This window comes from Equus quagga, chromosome 12, assembly GCF_021613505.1.
Source record: "Equus quagga isolate Etosha38 chromosome 12, UCLA_HA_Equagga_1.0, whole genome shotgun sequence".
Lineage (NCBI taxonomy): Eukaryota > Metazoa > Chordata > Mammalia > Perissodactyla > Equidae > Equus > Equus quagga.
In genome coordinates this window covers 14209463-14229481 of record NC_060278.1, presented here as the reverse complement: position 1 = coordinate 14229481, position 20019 = coordinate 14209463, and the positions used below count along the sequence as shown (strand labels likewise).

Genomic DNA, 20019 nt, shown 5'->3' with positions numbered 1-20019 from the left:
ATTGTCTGATGGATGTTTTGGACAGGACCAAATGTCAAGGACCTTTTTGGTGTAGACCAAATGTCTTATGGACCAGATGTCTAATGGATGTTTTGGACTGGACCAAATAGCAAGGACCTTTTGACGTGGACCAAATGTCTTATGGACAATTTTGGACAAAACCAAGCGTCCTGCAAGGGATTGGAGCTAATGGTCGAATCTCAATTGGGCCTCTCCAAAAAAGCAACTGAAGAAAAGGAATGGATTAAGTTTAAGCAGTCGGATGAGAAAATAATGGAAGTTACAATAATGCAAGTGGAAACCCAAGAGAATAAAGAAGAATGCTATGGAGAAGAGAGAGATTAGAGCACTCATGACTAAACCTTAGAACATGCTAACATTTAGTGTTTATAAACCTGGAAAAGAGACCAGCTTAAGAGGAAAATAAAATAGAGATGCAAGGGAATATGCCATCATAGGAAGCTAGAAAAAAGGAGAGGCTCAGGGATGAAGGGGAGGCAGCAGTGTCAAGTGCTCTAGAGAAGTCCCAGAAAAAGAGAAAAATGGTACTAACTTGACAATGAGAACATTTGTAACCTGTGAGAATGCAGTTTCAAGGGAGGGAAGAGGCACCAGATTGAAGAGGGTAAAAAATGGTTTTGTAATGTCAAGGCAACAGATTCAGTCAGACATTCAAGAGAGATTTAGTACTGAGGATACAAAGAAACATCAAATAAAGGGTTTTTCTGATGTTGAGTGCAGGTATAAAGTAAAGAAACATGAGAGGAGTTTTTTAAGGTGCGTGAGAAGGAGGAAGGAATGAAGTAACTTCATAGCAGAGACAGGATTGAGTAGGAGAAGCAATTAACTGTGCAACAGAAGAAGATCATTTTATTTCAGATAAGAAAGGATGAGTAGATATAAAGGCATCAATGAAGACAGTAGGGGAAGGATTGGAATCTTCTTAATGGCTGAATCTTCTCAGTAAAAATGGATGATGAAATTCAAGATTGAGGGAGGGCAGCATGGGACTGGATGAGTTTTAGTGTATCCTAAGGATTTAATAAGAGAAGAGTGAATGAATCACTGACTTCCCAGTTGAAAGAGTGATTCTGTGGTGCTGGGTTAACTTGAATATGTGACTTTTTCTGCAGTGGTTGGGACTGCTTAGGGCCTAGAATTGAAAATTTAGAAGATGAGGATTTATGACGAGGATGGGAGAGCTTATCTGGGATTTATTGTCATATAGATGAGGGAAGAGAAACTAAGTTGAGAGAAGTGGCCCACCATGGAATTCAGGCTGACAGGAAGTTAAGTGAAGTCTGTGTGAATTGTGGAGATTAATGAGAGGCAATGCTCCATAATCTAAAGGATTTAGAGGCTGTACAGTGCCACGAGGTGGCCAGGCCTTGGAGATGGCTGTTTTGAGATGGTAGAATGAGCAATATAGAAGAGATGGAAGTAGATATCTTCAAAATGATCCAGGAGGAACCTTGAAGAAGAGCATGTTAAAGTCGGTGAAGTTGCTAGAGGGGATAAAGTAGAGGAGGAAAAAAACTAAAGCTCACAAGACCAGTGGCTGAGGTTTTCTAAAGACCTAGAATAAGTCCTGCGAAGAGCATCAGGGCTACAATGATGAGGAATTTCATTCTGTCCTTCGTCTTTATATTCAATCTGCCCAAGAAATCATGTCTGATGACTCAAATCCAAATGGAGTCTCTTTCCTCGAAACTCATAGCATTTATTGTCAAATACTTTCAGCGGATACTTGATTTTAGACTGAGCAATGAAATCTCTTGTCTGTGCATTTTTACTTGTATTATTGGTTAGTTCCTGTTCAAGTGTCTGTATGCAAATATCTTATTTTCCCTAAACATACCTAAAATGCCTTATCTTCAGCACTGTGTTTTACGTATAGACTCTTTAAGAGTAACATTATTGGCTTACTGAATGCAGTTATCGCTGCATGAATGTGCTAATAATCACTATCACCAGTCATTCTCATTTTGGGTAGCAAAGTAGCCAATAATGGACTCAAGTCAAAAGGGGAAAAAAGAAAGCCAAGAAGATAGTTTGTCACTCAAGAATCTGGTTGCTGTGCTCCGTGTGGGGCATAAACTATAGAGTAAGATCTATGTAAGTCAACGCAAACACTTACTGTGAGTCTCCTTGCTTATGGCATTTTGCTAGACATGGTAGATCAATGGGGGACCAAGGGCAGGGCATTGGGAGCAGTCTGTCCAGGTGCAGGTCATAAGGGCATGTGTTGTTTGTAGAAAATGGTAAAATTATAATAAAACTGACTAAATTAAATTGTTATTATCACTATGTGCCAGAAATTCTAAATGGTGTTAAAAGCTTTTGCTGATCTAAGTTCTAAAGAGTTGATTCAGTTACTGTTGAGTGTTACCAACATAATATATATGTAAACTTCAACTTTGCACAGTTTTATTACTTATCCTTTTGTAAACATTGTCTTCTTCCTGGAGATTAATTCAGAGAACTCCCAGTTACACACTTGGCCCCTGACAGCAGACTCAGCTGCATGCATGCGTTTAGAGACTGAGTTCACAAGAGTCTGGAGTCCTTTGTACTTGCGTGGGTTCAACGGATCACCAACCTGTATAATACTACGTAGATCTGTGTTAAAGCGGTAGATTCAGAACAAAGGGTGATAGCATCGTGGTTGTAAAGACAAAGAAACAGACCTTGAACTACTTCAATTCTATTATTGCAAAGTGCAAATGATTCTCTGAGCCTTGTGGAGCTCACTCATTTGGCAGTATTCCTTCATGTGTCTTTTTTCCCTTTTTTCAAAACTTCCTTAATTCATTCTATTTCCCCTTTTTGTATGGGAATATTTATTTGCAATTTTTTTTTTTTTTTTTTTTTTTTTTACTGACATAGTTACATCTATCAAGCTCCAAACAGGAAGACTTTCACCATCTGCATTTCTTTTCTGGCCATTATTATTATTCATTTCTTTTCATGATTATTACTGAAAATAATGTTGTCTTATGGAGGAGGCGGATGTTATAAAAAGGATCTACTCCAGATGTCAGATATCTTTGGTACACCACTACTGTGGCTGTTTCAGAGTTGAACAGGATATGACACTTGACCCCAAGGACATATACATAGAGCAGGACATATACATACACCATACGTATGCAACCATATACACAGCCACAATGTGTGCCACAATGTAATGAGAGATATAGATAAATAAAAGGATATGTCTGAGACAACACAGGAGGGTGAAGAGTGACTTCTCACCTATAACTGGGACTCCAGAAAGCTTTCTTGGAAATAATGTGAAATGGATAGTGTTTGTGTAAGTCAGGATGATAAAGTGGCATCTCAGGTTGGGGGAATACCACAGGCAAAAACTATGGGATGGAGAAGGAACTGAGAGAAGTACGGTTTGACAGTGGTTCTCGGCCCTCACTGGGCATCTGACTGCCCTGAAGAGCTTTTTAAAAATACGCTTGCCTGGACCCCAGCCAGAGATTCTGCTCGGTGGACTGAGGGAGGCCTCGACGTCAATACTTTCTTTTTAATCTCTTCAGGTGATTTTATTTTTAGTCAGGTCTGAGAACCACCAGGCTGTGAAAGAAAATAATGGACATTAAGTGTTTGAAATGTATTGAAATGAAACATGAGATATTTCTTCCCATATTAATGAGTTTGTACTTATTTAGCAGCCAATGGAGAATCACTTCATTTTTATTTTAAGAGTACTTTAGTTTTCAGAAGATCATAGGAATAACGTGATGGTTTTGTTAATCTCGCTATATAGCTGTTCTCTATATGCTTTGGGACAACATTCATCTTGGACACGTACCAACTATGTTATATTAACTAATTCTTCATGATCACCCGTCGGACAGTTCTAGAATGGAGGTAACGTGCCAATGGCAAGTAGGTAGTGTAGGCTGGAGAAGAGGTGGCTGCGGGACACTTGGACAGCTGCCACAGGAGGAAGAGCAACCGAAATCGGATGAGCAGAGAATGTGTGAAAGAACACCCAGGCCTTGCTTCACACAACAGTTATTTCTTGGAATCTTGGCCACCAGAAGATGGACAAATCAATTTGAGTTACTCTTTTTAAGGAAAAAGTGGCCTAAAATTCATGAAGCAAAGAGGCACAGCCACAAACAGGAGTGGTTTATTTTAATTAGATTGCAAGTTTTACTAGCCAGGGCCTAAAGCCATAGTGTTCCACTATAGGTACGGTTGCCAAATAAAATTCAGGACACCCAGGTAAATTTGAATTTCAAATTAAAAAAATGAGTAATTTTTTACTATAAGTGTGTCTCATGAAGGAGTTTTAAAAAAATTACTTGTTGTTTACCTGAAATTCAAACTTAACTAGTGCCCTGTCTATCTATTTGCTAAATCTTGCAACCCGGACTTTCAACTGTTAAGACTGAAATAACATTCAACACAAAATAAGGAGAATAGAGAATAATTTGTATTTGGAAGTATGAAAAGGAAGAAAACTCTCTTCCACTGAACAGTCAAACTTTATCAAAGCTAAATATAGGAAGGCTGCCCCTGCTGAATGTACGTTCAATTCCCACAAAGGTCCGCTGGAGACCCAAGGAAGGTCAAAGTTCAGTATTTTTTCTTCCACTCACTTTTAAAGAATGCTCCTGTATGAAGAGACCTTAGAGAATCATCACCTTCACTATTCAAAGTGTGTTGTGTGGACCAGCAGCATCAGCACCACCCAGGCACTTGATAGGATGCAGAAACCAGGCCCTCCCCCAGACCCAGTGAATCAGAATCTGCGTCTTAACAAGGCCCCCTGGGATCTCCATGCAAATCAAGTTTGAGAAATGCAAATCGAGTTCTGTTTAGTTTCTAAACACATACTCTGGGAAGGTATAGTCCCCGTGGGCTCCCTCAGGGCTCAGAGTGGGTACACAGGGGTCCCTCCATCACAATGAAGGGAGACCTACTCTGTGTGATCCTGTTTAGGCTTCCAGGTAAGATCTCGTTGGAACAAAAGGTTTGTGACTTAAAATTTTTTTAATTGAAAAAGAAAAGAAAAGAAGCTTGAAAAACAATAATCCAGTTCATTTCATTTTCCAAATGGGAAGAGTGAGTAACAAAGAAAACACGTGACTTTGCCTGAGTCCTGTGGTGGGAAATGACAGGACTGTGATGCTGTCCAAGCCTCATAATCCCAGCATCTTTCCACTTCGCCGCTGTGCACTGAAGAACACAGCACCAAACACCAGATATTTCGGAACAACTGCTTGTCAAGTGCCATCAAGCACCACAGGTGTCTTCTAGCTGGGCCTTGAATTTCAAAATCAACTCCTTTCGTGCTCATGCCTCATAACTTCCTTCAAGGGCTCATCCAATCCACAGAAAGCGCTATTTGCCTTGCTCTCTGAGCTTGAAGAGGTCTCCAGCTGCAGGTTGTGTACGCTGCTAACTGAGAGTACCCTGCAGGTTTGTTTGTGGATATTTCAGCTAATTATCTTGCCACAGACCATTGAGACAGATCTGGATGACTGTGCAATTAATAGTGCCGAAGAAGTAATTAGGGAGAATACCCGCACGCACGGCCCCCCTAGTGCTGACACATCAGTGTGAGCATTTCCTTCTGAATGTGATTAATTACATAAATAATTCTCAGAAATGAAATTAGAGATCACCCACGCATCACACCCGGTAATGTTTTAAGGCATTACTGCCTGAATCTGTGTGATGAATTAACAGGACAGTCTGGTTTGAATTTTTCAATTTTCAGCAGCCATCCTGCTCTGTTAGCAAGTGACCCTGTGGCCCCTATCAGTTTCTGTAACAGTTTGAATTAGTCGTTCTGAAAAGAACACAGATTTGAAAATATCTGAGCCTCGAGAAAGAAGTGTACACACTGGATTGTGACCCATCACGCTTCATGGCAGAGCCAGACATGATGACCAGGTTTCTAGATCCCTTTGTCCACTAGATAGATGCCTCATGTTAGAGCACCAGCATGAAAGATTTTCCCATGAGAACTAAATATTCAACCATTCTGTTACAGTCATAGTACTGCCCCATTATTTTCATTTGTAAGGAAATCTTTGAGCAGCTGCTGGTTGACATACAAAAGCAATTTCAGTTAGAACTGATTTACATAGATTTCCCTTAAACTTAGGAATCCTAAAAGTTAGTGGAGAAAGACAGGAGGGACGATGATGAGAAGAACCACAAAACGGAGGAGTTTTTAAAATCATTCTTTTTTTCTCCCCCAATGTTAAAGTCAATTATTTTATGCAGTCAAGTACAAGGATTCTACAGTTTTAGAAGACAAACCCTTAGCTATCATTTTACAAATGAGGAAACTAAGGCCCAGAGAAAGCAACTGATGTATTTAAGATCATATCATTGATTTGTGATATGTGAAAGTGTTCTAGAAAGGAAGCAGATTGGCACTAACTAGAAGAAAGTAATTGGTAAAGGTGTTACTCTTGTTCAACATTTTTAGGGCTAACATTGAGATATCAACAAATTGTAAACGAATGTGAAATCAGATCAAATTTTCTAAACCCCAGTTGCATGGTATTTGTTAGATCTCATTATAAGTTTTCAGATATTATTATGGAAAATGTCTTTTCTTTTAATCTACTCAAAAACTATAGGGGTAGGCATAAATTTTTTAGTTTTGCACAAATAAGATAGTTTTCTTGAATAATTTCGTAGCTGGATTATACCTATTCTATTTTGTTCATCTTTAGAAAGTTTATTTGAAATCTATATTAAATCTTACCTCCATGTATTTTCCTCACCTTTCCAACCTACACTGACAATCTCTTTCCCCTGAAATGTTTTTTTCTCCCATATGAATGAGAAACCATATTCTATACCTTTCTTTGGTCGTACGTCCTTCAACATATGACCCAATAATTCCACTTCTGAGGATTTATAAAAGGAACTAATCAGAGATATATACCCATCAGGTTAGCAGGAAAGATATTTATTGTAACACTATTTATATTGTCAAAAAAATTGGAAAAAGTCTCAAAAACAAATTGACTATATAAATCATGAGTTACTTATAAGTAGTTTACTCTACAGACTTTTAAAATAATTTTGTAGAGAGATAGTTCATGAATTTTTGTTACTCAGTGTTTACTTAGGTGGAGAAAAAGGGAATTCATAAAACAGTATGTGCAATGATTTAATGTTTCTGGAAATGTATGTAAGTGATGTAGTGGTGAGATCTCTAGTAATTTTATATGTTGTTGGGGTACTTCTATTTTTTTTCCTACAAAGAATAGTAACAAAATCAAGAGAAATTTTCTTTAAGGTTATGTAATTAATTCAGAAAATAAGTTAGTATTGTGTTAACAGAAGAGGCTTCACTTCCGTCATTTTTGAGGACCTCTGTGATGAGCCTGCAGAGGACATGATAAACATTACCAATAATCCTGCAATCTTTTCACCTAAGACAGAGAATTATTGACTTAGTATTTCTGATTTATTAATAGGATACTGATGTTGTTGGTAATGTTATATTTTTAAGACTGAAATAAAAATAGAACCATGTTCACAAATTTCGGGTGACTTATACGCAAACCACTAAATTTTTAAGAACTAATTTCTATATCACGGACAATTAACTTTGGAAGTAGTTAGACCTCATTTTAAATCTTGGCCCTGCCAGTTGCTAGCTTTACAGCTTTGTGCAAAATATAAATGATTGAGTTGTGCATATTAAATGAGATCATATATGTAAATCACTTAGTACAAAGCATGAAATACGATTCAAAGCTTAATAAAATATAACCTTCACAAGCATCATCATCAACATTCTCACCATCTGGATTCCTTTTTAATGAAAAGTCACCTATCCCACAATATCTTTACATGCTGGGTTGTAAATTAGTGCTAGTTCACAAGGCTCTACTTGCCAGCCAGACCTTATAAACGTGGAGATTCAGAGCAAAGACTTCACTTGGTGCTACTTGACTCAGAGAGGGACTAGGGCAGTTATGGATCCGGAAGTCCAGTTGTGAAGTCTCTGAAACCAGAGTGGAAGTCATAAATAATGAGTACAGCAGCATATTGGTGTTGTCCCACAAACAGGAGTGACCATGAGTTACAGTATCTATCTCCCTGGAGATGCTTACTATATTTCCATTGATGGTGATTTTTAGTTCCAAAAAGGACACACTATTTTTCTATTTAGCCCTCTCTTAGTTTTAACTTCTTCTTTTGGAAAATAAGGACAGTTCCATTTCACTTACCTCATGGGACTTATTCAGCTAATAAAAGTAAAGCATTCTGACCACATAACGTTATATAGACAGCACGTAATATAATTAGTAGGCAGAACGCAGTTACCTTGATTGGTATTTTTCCAGAAAGTAGAGTAGATACTCATTCCTACTTGATGTAAAAACTCTTCTATGGCCATTAATCATTGACAGGGAAATATAATTGGCAAATCTAGAAAGCTGCCAAATGCTGGTATATCTACACTGATATTTAACATTTTTCACATTAAAATTCTTTAGATAGAAATAAACTTCCTTCAATATTTCTTGTCTTATTTACTGTAAAAATGCAGGCAGTCTGATAAATGGAGTAATAGTTTCTAGTGTCACTGTGGCTGGGAAATGCATTTGAGTGTCTTCTGCTACTATAACTTAATAATTCATTTCAGCACTCCTATGTGTAAATCGCAAAAGGTTTGACGGACAGAGTGCTGGGAAGAAATGCGCTCTTTTTGTCAATACAAATAACTTGTATTTTAGGACTGTGTGCAAAAAAAAAAATGTCCACATGTACAGTTACTGAGTTCATAGGCTCTAGATTGTCCACACCCTGTGATGTTGGGTTCAGTTTTCAGGTCATGACATCTGTTAATTTTCAAGCCGAAAAAGTTATATATGAGATGTCTCAGCTTAATAAATAATTTCTTAAGATACTAAGTGATTTTTCTTTTAGTTTATTTACCAGGAAGTCTAGTCCCTAATTTGAAGTACACTTCTAAGAACTGTGCAGAATTTTATGGGCTTATGTTTTTGAGTGAATTAATAAGGAAAATGAAGTGATATCATTATTGACTTCTGGAGAAGAGAAAGTGTCAGTGGCTATATATTAAGAAGACTTGTTTTTATTGCAGCTCATTTTTGCCGAGTTATATTTTGTCACTTATAGAATCTTTTAGACATAAATATGCATGAGGCATAAATCCTGCCTTTAGGAAGCTCTCAATCCTACGGGGCCACCTGAAAGGTGCTGATCATGCCATAATGGAGATGAAACACGGGACTTTTTCGGGTATATAATTCTGACCATGGTGGTGATGAGAGATAATTTCATGGGTTACTAAATTTAGTTTAGAAGTTAATCTAAAATATTTGGCAAATATCTTTTTCTTGTGATGCGATCATCGCCAGGTGTTCATTACTTTTTCATTTTCTCTTTTAGAGACGCCCCAGCAGATGGCCTGCAATGAAGTTTCGAAGAGGTTCTGGCCATCCTGCCTATGCTGAGGTTGAACCAGTGGGAGAGAAAGAAGGTTTCATTGTATCAGAGCAATGCTAAAATTTCTAGGACAGAACAGCACCAGTGCTGGCTTACAGGTGTTAAGACTACAATTTTGCCTATACCTTTAAGACAAATAAACAAACACACACACACACACACAAAGGAATCCTAAGCTGCTGTAGCCTGAAGGAGACAAGATTTCTGGACAAGCCCAGCCCAGGAAGGGAGAAAGAAAAACTAAAACTTAAACAGGATACCATTTACCACTGAACATAGAATTCCCTAGTGGAATGACATCAATAGTTCACTCAGAACATCTCCTGTGGGCTTATCAGAAGTTTGACAAGATTACAATGCTGTTGGCTTAGGTGCAGGGTTGCAAAGGGATCGAGAAAAAAGAATAACAAGAAAGCTTTAGTTCACGAGGGATCTACACTTTGGTTCAAATTTTCTTCTCTGATGTCTCAAAGACAACACTGTTCCAAAGCCGGAACCGTTTCGCTCAAAAGAGCAATGATGAATGTTGCAAGATGGCTGAGAAAAATAGCTCCTGCAGGAGCAAAAACATACACAGACTAAGAGATTTTCTATCTTTTCACCAGTCGGGCGGCAAAAGGATTTTGTTTTTCTGGTCCAGCTCCACCTGTTCCAACAAGTTCATTACTTTACAGGATGAATCTTTTATCTGTACTGGAGGTTCAGACGATGCCTCCCTCTTCCTTGTTAATGAAGGCCCTTTCTCTGAGCTGTGACAGAACTTCCAAGCTTTTAGCTAAGGATTAGGAAAGAGGGAGTGGCAAATGAGGCCTTCCATTCTCCCACCTCAGAATAAAAGATCTGATTTGTTTTATGAAGCGTTGCCTCCATTTCCCAACTGTGAAGTCCTATGAAGACACAGTTGCTCTTGGCTGAAGGAAACGAAAGGAAACAATACAGAGAGTTCCTTAGTTGTTGTTTGAAGCAAAAATGTTAAGGGATTCTAAACATAGGGTTTTGTTTTTTTGGTTTTTTTTTTTTTTTACTTTTTGCCATTTCAGTACTAAAGGCCCATTTTATTGTCGATTCCTGAGAAGCCATTCAAATCAGCATATCCCTGGCGAGAAAAAGATCGAGAGAACCCTGCTGAATCATACAGTAATTTTCTTTAAAGCACATAGTAGTTACATAAATATATATATAAATATATTTTTGTTTATAACTAACACAAGGCAGGCTCTTGTGACTCTAAGAGTGCATTTTGTCATCAAGACAAGAATGCAAGATGCATTACTGCATACTTCCATAGAGTTGTAAAATAATCCTTAATATTAGAATATTTTTATGTCACTTAGCGAAAGTGGTTCAATTAATTGCAGTGCCGATCATTATCCTGCCGATTTGAGCCACTCCTTCATTCCTATCAACCTCTTCCCTCCCTGGTTAGAGAAAACAGATGCAAAAGCTCCTTAGATGGATCTGTCATTTGCCCTGGAATCACAATCCAGATTTCCAAAGTTCCCCTGAATGAAGAAAAGAAAGGCATCCGTTGAGCAGGAAAGCGGTTAATATATATACTGAGCTCCTGAAGTTTAAATTCAGGTACTGTGTGTACAGTTCATCAACATCTCGACCCGTGAAACTTACATCCTGGGCCAAGAAGCTGTTGGTTCTTGTAGGGTACAGTGTCCAACATTTGCAGATTCGGGTATAAAGAAGCAGAGAAGTCTCTTATGCAGCACTTTATCAATGGCTTAGCATCTGTACGCGGTGTCTACATTGAATGACATCAGTCCACTAACCAAGTATCGTATTTATCGTCACAATTGTCTGATGCAAACTAGTGCCATTTTCCATCATTTCTATATTGCTTTACACTTGTAAGTACCTGATGAGGGTGGCAACCTAACCTACTTAGTTAATAATTGCAAAAAAATTGACAAGCAAGGTGATTGAAGGATGTGATGACAATCTGTCTGCTGTAGCTGCTTTCTGTTTATATGAAATATCCCACCCTTATTTCTTGTGGATTAGGTTTGATCAGATAGCAATAAGCAAATGACTTGCCAATGTAACTGGTGCAACTGGTATTCTACAAAGACATAAGGAGCACACAGACGATTCCTTTTAGGATAAGAAGATGCTTCTTTCACTAGCTTTTGTGGTAGGTGTGGCTTCCAACAGCAGTTGATTGACAGTTGTATAAATCCCGCATATATATCCAACTCCTTACACAATTCTTTGAAGTAGTAATGTTATCTTTATACCCTTTCATTTTCCATTTTTGTTCAGAAGAATTGACAATTCTCTAGAAAAATGTAAAACCCTCTGAATTGTTCTGTGAACTAAAGCACTAAGGAAGAAAGACAACATGTTGCAGGTAAAAAGGCTGCTGATGTGCAGGAAAACCTCTTCATAGAACTCAGAGTTAAAGGTGGTGAGAAGTTTCCATTGTATGTGAACTTTTGGTGGTAAGAGAAAAGCTGACTGAATCCCCTTTTTTCGTGAAAACTTCATTCTATTTTGTTTCTGGTTTATTCTTGGTGCCCATTTACTCCAAAGGAAGAGCAAATGCAAAGAGCTTCTAGAAATCCAGAATGGATGCTGCTGCTTTAGACTTTACGTATATTAGGTATTAAAAAGGGCACTTCTGTACATTGCTTAATATCTTTTGAACGTGTTAGAGAATAACAATAATAATTAAAAGATTAAGAACAGCAAAGGAACACACAAACCTCTGGTGAAATCATGTGAATGGAGCTACTGAGGAAATTAGTTATTTCATCTTAATTATTTGTAAAAATAATATTCAGTAATTAAAGTTATTAAAAGTCAAGAAAAATATCTTAAGCCAGCCAGATAGCACTGACCACAATGTTGCTTTGTTTATGAAGGGTTTGGACTTCAAGATATACTAACAAATATAAAACAAAAGATAAATGATAACATACAATTTACCCCCAATTATTATTTTAGTTTGAGATACCTAGGGATTTGCTAATCTCTCGCATGTGGCTTCTAGAACTATGCTGCACAATATTATATCCAGGAGCCGAATGTGGTTATTTATTTAAATTTAGATTAATTAAAATTAAATAAAAATTCTGTTCTGAGTCACACTAGCCACATTTCAAGTGCCCAGTAGCCACAAGTGGCTTGTGGCTACCATATTGAACAACGCAAAACATTACCATCACGTAGAAAATTGGATTACATAGTGCTGTAGAGGTCTTTCCTTTTACTTCCCTCTCCTTTAAAAAAAAGGAGAAGGAAAAAAGAGGAGATTTGGTAGTTCCTGGGCATATCTAAGCATTTTTTATCTCAGAGAGCAATGTGGAGTAAGGAAAAGAATACTGGCTGACTCGGCTTTGAGTCTCCATTCTTGTTATTTTGGGAAAATCACTTTTAACCTCCAGGAGACTCAATTTGTGATTTGGGGAAATAAAAATATTTTTGTCCTATCTTCCTTGCAAGATTATTATTATGCAGATTGACTAAATGTACAGGTGTACAGACTTTTAAAACCTTATGTCAAAGTAACCCATATAAAGCACATCTATTGGTCCAACCAGCACAAATTTGCATTCAGAGGAAGAAAGGTCCATCAGTCCAGAAAGCATTCAAAGACAATCAAATTGATCCGTTTCTTGAGAAAATGCCAAAGGAGAATACATTCAAAACACAGAGCAAATTGCTTAAGTTTCTTTTTTCCCATCTTAATATTTTCTCTTAATGTTTCCTCTACATGACATCTCTCCCAATGTCTCTCCTCTCCCAGGCCAGAGCGTCCTGTGTGCATCCTTCAACTGGCTCAGTTCTTTCCAATGGAGTCCCTTAGCCTCTCTGGTGTCTTATGATTTCCCAGTCTACTCATCACAGCAAAGGGAGGCCCGAGAGCTAACCAGCAGTGTTCTCTTTAGAAGGAAATACCTCAAGTACAAATAATTTCAAATATTAGTTTATCCCTGGTAGCATGAATACAAGGGGCAATCACATTAAACTATAAATATGTGAAACAATTTTAAATGTAAAAATTTGCAAATGCAGACTCTACAAAAGGAATCAAATTAAGTTAAATTATGATAATACGCAGATATATATTCTCAGATTAGCATTATATATTAGTTTTTGGCAAAAAAATTTCTTATGTTGTTTCCTCATTCTGAAGGAGTATAAATTTGGTAATGCCCCAAGTGTCTATTGTCCATTTGAGATAAAGTTTTGCTGGAACACACATCTTGGTTCAAGACACTTCCATTCCATGATAAGAAATTAATATTTAAATAACACTAACTTAAAAATAGGCCCTATGGCTATGGTTTCTCCTTCCTGTGACATGTTATTTTGTTTTGTATTTCTTCAGGCCTTTTTCAGATGTTTTTTTACGATGCGCCCTGCTCCTTCCAAAAGGTTGCTCTTGCTTTTTCTTTCCCACCACAGCTCACGGCGCACTATGAACATCAGCATCCATATGCCAGAATCATGGGAGATATCTAATCCAACCTCTTCATTTCACAGATCAGAAAATTGAGGCCCAGAGAGAGAGAATAATTTTCCCAGTATCGGCACTGGGTCTTGAGCTTAAAACTCCTGACTGGTTATTTTTGTTCCAGTTCTCTTTGCCTACACCCCTTTGTTGGCGTTTAAGACCAACCAAGCAGCTTAGAAGGCACAGTCCATCTAAAGGCTAACTTTATTTGCCACATTGACCGTCTGCTCTGTCCTCTAATGTGGAACATTGGGCCAAGCTTCCTCTGTCATGTTGCTGTCTTAAGAAAGGTGCCATTTGTATAGCAACCAGCGATTCCAAGTTCTAGCCTAATATCACAGGGTCTTTAGTTGGCTTCGAATATTCCTTCCCCCCCTCCTACCTGTGTCCATCTAAATTAGCAATACTATTTATCTTTGTCCATTTAAAATTATTCTCCCTTTGTTTCTTTTCTTCCCAAACGTACCTGAATGCTAATCATCTTCATAGCATATTTTCTTATGACATATATGATCACAATTCTTATTTGCTTTTTAAACTATTTGAGCATTTTTCCCTAAAAAAGATTTTTTGAGCAAATATTACAAGGTCTGTGGAATTGCCTATTATCTACCCGTATTACCTTGTGTTTGTGAAGCACTTTGCCTTTTACAGAGCACTTTGATGCATCCCTTTGTTTGTTCATTCAATCACTCAGTTCACTTAAATATTTATTAAGCGCTTACTGGAGCCAAGTTCCTGTGCAAGATCTAGTGGTTTATAGTGACAAATACAAATAGTGAGAGATCAGGCTTGTCCACTGATAACGATAATATGGTGAAATCCTCAAACACAACTTCACAAGGAGGTGGGATCAACATTACTCTATTCAATTTCCAATTCCAATTTTCTATTCTACTTAGATAGGGAAGAATCCAGATTCTGCCTGAAGAATGTTTCTGAATGATACATCTGTGCTGTTTGCTCTATTTCAAAGGATCTGTTAATTTTACTTATGAGAAGAAAAGTTACTCATCCGAAGTTTAGACCCAGGAGGACCTTCTAGGTCACTTGAATTCTTTCTGACCAGATGCAGTTCACTTTCCCACACCAATGTTTCTTTTGTGACTTTTTGAAGTATCAAGATCATGAAATAGTCCAGGAAACCCAGTGTATCAAAGACTCATTTGCACTTTAGATCTGTGTGGCTGTTTGCCATTTATTAGGCTGTCTCCAGTTTTCTCAGCCTCGGCACTATTGACATTTTAGGCTCCATAATTCTTTGTTAGGGGGATGGGAGTGGTCCCGTGCATCGCACAGTGTTTGGCAGCTTCCATGCTTCTATTGAGAATATGCAAGTAGCTCACATACAGCCCTCTGCCCAGTTGTGACAACTAAATATGTCTCCAGACATAGCCAAACGTCTCCTGGGGTAGGATTGGGAAAACTACTGGATTAGCTAGTGAGCAAAATATATCAGGAGAAAAAAGCACACATTTCTCTTTCTCTTGTCACTTAATCTTCATCATAGATAAGTTTTCATTCACAATAAGACTTAGAACCATAAACTCTGAATTAGAAGGGGCTATGAAAGTCACCAGCTCAGCCACAACCCAACATCATCCTTATCTATCTCTCCATCTCTTGGTTTTACAAACGTATTGAGAGAAGATCGGAAGATTGGTTATCTCTGGGAACTTGGGAATTGACTTTTTCAGAGCTGGAGATAAGGCTGCTCAGTAATTACGCTTTGCTGCTGTAATAGCTGCTGCAGTGGTTTTTGCTTCCAGATGGGGACTTGGGGTCACACAACTTCTGTATCTCAGACTTTGCTTTGAGGAGTTTTCTTTTGGTCATTTCACACATCTACAAATTTTGTTCTTTCGTCTCTTTACCTTTAAAATGTGCGTAGAAGTTAAAGTTTGGTACATCTAATTTTAAGCATATCTGGATGAGCTTTTGATCTGATACTGATTTTTTATTGTCCCTCTTTGGGGAAAAAAATTTTTTTGACTATCCTCAGTAATTGAAAATTGAAAATTTCTAAGTTAGAATGTCTAAATCTGTCAAGCCAAAGTTCCCACTGATTTGATGTGCCTTATGTCAGTTTTCCTGTAAGGTCTATGATTTCCTATGATTAACTTTGAACCCAATCAGTTTGTACTTGTGTCTATTCTGTACCAATTGGAAAACTTGGTGAAGTTATACAAAGACAAACCCTTAAGAAAATTCCTAGAAATAACAAACCCCCAGGGAGAGTATCAGGCCTCCTTTTATTCCTTTGCTGGAACACCAACCTAGATTTGAAAGCACTCATAATTATTTTCTACAAGTTGCTTCTATGGATATACAGTTGAAAACCTTGATGGCAAACTCTAAGGCTATGGAATATTGACAAGCACACTCAGAGTGAATTCTCATAAGACAATCATGGAAATCAGAACACCCCAACCCAGGAGACCCTCAAGCGTGCATATAATTTTCTACTATACCACTGTCATATCAGACAATATGGTGTTACTTAACATTTTGATTAAGTTGATCTTCTAATTTCAACTTAAATTGTAACACAGCTGCCTAATTATTGCCTGACATAACTTTTAAACTATCCAGTGCCCACTGCTCTCACAATGATTATTGCAAAGTGGTAAGATGATAATTATTCCAGTAAAATCATATAATTTCTTGGATCACTTCTCTATAACAAGTTTATGGAAAACATCATCACTGACTTCTCAATAATACATTTATTATAAATGACCAAATTATGTCTAGAGAAATAAATTGCTCAAAACTCATTGTAAATGAATTTCCAGATCACTGTTCACACTGAAAGATTGTGTTACTTTAAATCCAGAATAAAAGGCTGGAAAAAAATTCATGCAAATCACACACTGGTACACATCGTTTTGTAATTTCTAAGATTTATTAACATTTGAGAATTAGTGAAAAAAAAAAAATCGACTCCTGATGGAAGAAAGTAAAAAATTTTAACTTGGCAAACAGTGATATATTCATTTTGATTTCAGTTGAAAAATCTCAGTGACTTCTCTCATTCCCACTGGAGTGCTGATTTTTAAAAACAGTCTCTCTTTTCCTTAGCATTACAAAAAATATATATTCGTGACCAACATTTCACTTATTAATCATGCAGCTATAAACCTTTTGTGCCTATCGAATAGATACATAGCATGAAACTAATTTTAGAAGTTTGTTACGTAGGGAGAGGTAGAAACATAGTGGGAAAATGGGGACGATTCATGGAAAACAGAAAGATCAAAATATGTTATCAAGCAGGGTTTTCAATTTCTTCAGAGCAATGTGCAAATAAATATTCAGTGAGGATCAGCTCTGATTTAGGTCAATCAGACATTCAGACACTGGGGCACAGATCCAGCAATGATGCTAAGAAACATGTGACATAGAGAAAGTCAAGGATGTCCCCAATTAATCTTCAAACTCAGCCCTCGTCCACCTGTACCCCTCCTATGGCACTAGTCCTAAGATCAGCAAGGCCCTTGCTCTTGGGGATTGGGTTGCCTACGGTCAGATGATGACCCAAAAGAGACTTTCCATTTAGCTCCTTTTGACTTGCAAGGCCTGTTCTTTGCTTCCCTTATACCAGAGACCATGAGACAGCCAACCACATATAGGCAATAAAATACAATTTAAAAAAAAATTTTCCTGAGGAAAGAATAAGAGAGGGCTTTTTGAACTGTAGACCCATACCTGGATCTCTGGGAATTTTGACCTTCTCAGGACTTAGACTCAAGTACTATTGTCTAGACATTGTGGTCAAGTCTAAGCAACCATTTTAAAGATAGTTCGAACAAGATCATACTCAGATTGCCATATTTTTAGCAGAGAAATAAAATCTCAAATTAAATGTCCTCCACCAGGCTACTCTGAAAATACCATTAAGTGAAATCAGAGCTTCCCTTGCTAAGAAATGTTAAAATCATTTTAGGGAAATGAATTAAATTTCGTTAGACACAGACATTCTGAGTATAAGTAGATCTTAGGGCCCTTGCTGAGAAGGGGAAAGTCTTTTCATGGGTTGGTCAAAACAAATCTCTCATTTGCCCCATGTGAGGCATTGGGAGAGTGCCTGGGAAGTACATTATTTTCAGGGCAAAAAAAAAAGAGACAGCCTTTTTTGCATGCCAGCTGGGATCATGGGAACTTCCAATGCCAGGAATCTACTGCTGTTTCTGGTAATTCTGCTTGTAGTCATTTGAAATGTTCAAGTGTGAAAGGAGAAGAAGTTGGGCACCCGGGGGGCTGTCTGTGTTTTATGCCAGTTGCACCAGCACACAGAATATTTGTAAATGCATTTCAAAGTGGGTATAATTGTACCCTTTGTCAGAATCACAAAGCTCACTGGGGTGCTGCTGAAAGAGAACACTGGGGTAAATCTGACCCTGTAAACCCAGTCACCCCCAAGCAAAAGGAAAGACTGTGGGTGAGCACAGCACATTGCCAGCTAGTTTCTGAGTTTTCTAAAGCCTTGTATGTCAAATCAAGGACGGGTCTCTCAGGTGAAGGTTAATTTTGCGGAAGTTTTCCAAAACCTCATTTAATACAGGGCTTGGAAGAGTATTTTGAATTTATTCCAGTCCCCCGGGCATCATTCCTGTTTCCTCTGCCATGTCAATGAGACATTCCGAGGCTGCATTCTTTCACGTTAAATTAATGTACACATACTTCATGACGACCTCGTGCTTGACATACCTGATCCTGCAAATGTAAAAAGGATTGTATCTGAATTTGCACTAATGGTGTTGGATAGCAGAAGAGGCATGACCTTTATTGAAATCTGCTGTTTAAATTCAGTCATTCAGATGCTACATCCTTCTGCAACTAGATTTTCACTGTAAGATTAATTACCTAAGTTTGAATGTATTTCCTTACAGTTCGTTAATTTGCCATCTATCTTTTACCTGGGCATCATTATGATTGCAATCATTCATTAAAGGTTTCCTCACACAGCTTCTTAAATCAAGTTTTTCTGCAATTCTTCTGGTTCTCCTTACAGTATGTGGGAAATGTTTTTTTTTTTTTGCTAGTAATAATTTTGTAGGAAAGCCAGTGTATTGACTGCCATGGCAACACAATTTATCTTTAAAGGTCTAGAAGCTGGTGGTGACCAAATGTTACGTATGTTCTCTCTGTTGGTTGCTCTTTTTTGGAATTAAATCTTGTTTCTTCATTTTCAGTTTGACTCAACAAATTTGGGATTTTCAAGGGGGAGAAGGGAGCAATTTGTGTAATACTGCTGTCATATTTGACTACATATTAAAAACAATAAATGATCATTTTGTTCTAATTTCTTAAATACTTTTTACCGTTGTCTTTCAACATATTTTCGTTTCCTTTCCATCATTAGTTTTGGAAAAATTCTACCTATTATGAAAGAAAATCTTTGCTCAGTGTCCAGAGCCACAGGTTAATGATAGGATAGAAAATCCTTTTGCTTCTAAACCTGTCCCAACGTGGGGACTGATACCAACAAGAGAGGACTGTAGAAAACAGAGGACCTAGAATATCATAGTGTGCAACTGGGTGGAGACATGGTCTCCATCCACAACACACAGAGCCCAGTGTTGAGTTGTTCCAGATCAGACAGGTGGGATTTCAGCTGCCACTTTAAATCCTAATCCTGGAATAAGTCAAGGTAATTCAGTTCAGTTCTTGCCTCTGTCACTAGTCTTGGTTTATGAACTCCAATGGCTTTCCAAATGAGTTACTGAAGGTTCCCTATTATTTCATCCCTTTTCCCAAACTGGAAATGATTGTACCTATTTCTCAGGGGCTTCGGGATGTGCACCTCAGCTGATTTACATAGAATGTCTGAAGTGAGATGTTTTGAATTCCAAATATTCTCTCCCTGTTCCCTCATCCACCACTCTTGGACTACCCTTTCAACAACACCAAGCACACACAGGCCTGAACCCAGGGCCAGGAAGCAAGCGCCACAAGCTGCTGGAAATTCCAGTCAGTGGCAATGGTCAAGAAATTGCTCTGTGCAACTCAATAATGCTTTTTAAAATCTTACCTCTGTATGGATCTTTTGGACTGTACTGATTCAACTTTGATATCAT

General features: G+C 37.8%; 1 protein-coding gene across 1 annotated transcript in view; it reads left to right on the top strand.

Annotated features, from left to right (window-relative positions):
• PLXDC2 (plexin domain containing 2) overlaps positions 1–19253 on the top strand; it is a 412416-nt gene extending 393163 nt beyond the window's left edge. The window contains exon 14 of the mRNA XM_046678478.1: positions 9415–19253. Within this exon, the coding sequence (XP_046534434.1) occupies positions 9415–9531 (117 nt within the window). The 3' untranslated portion in view covers positions 9532–19253. The remainder of the gene's footprint in view (positions 1–9414) is intronic.
• Positions 19254–20019: the final 766 nt, after the last annotated feature.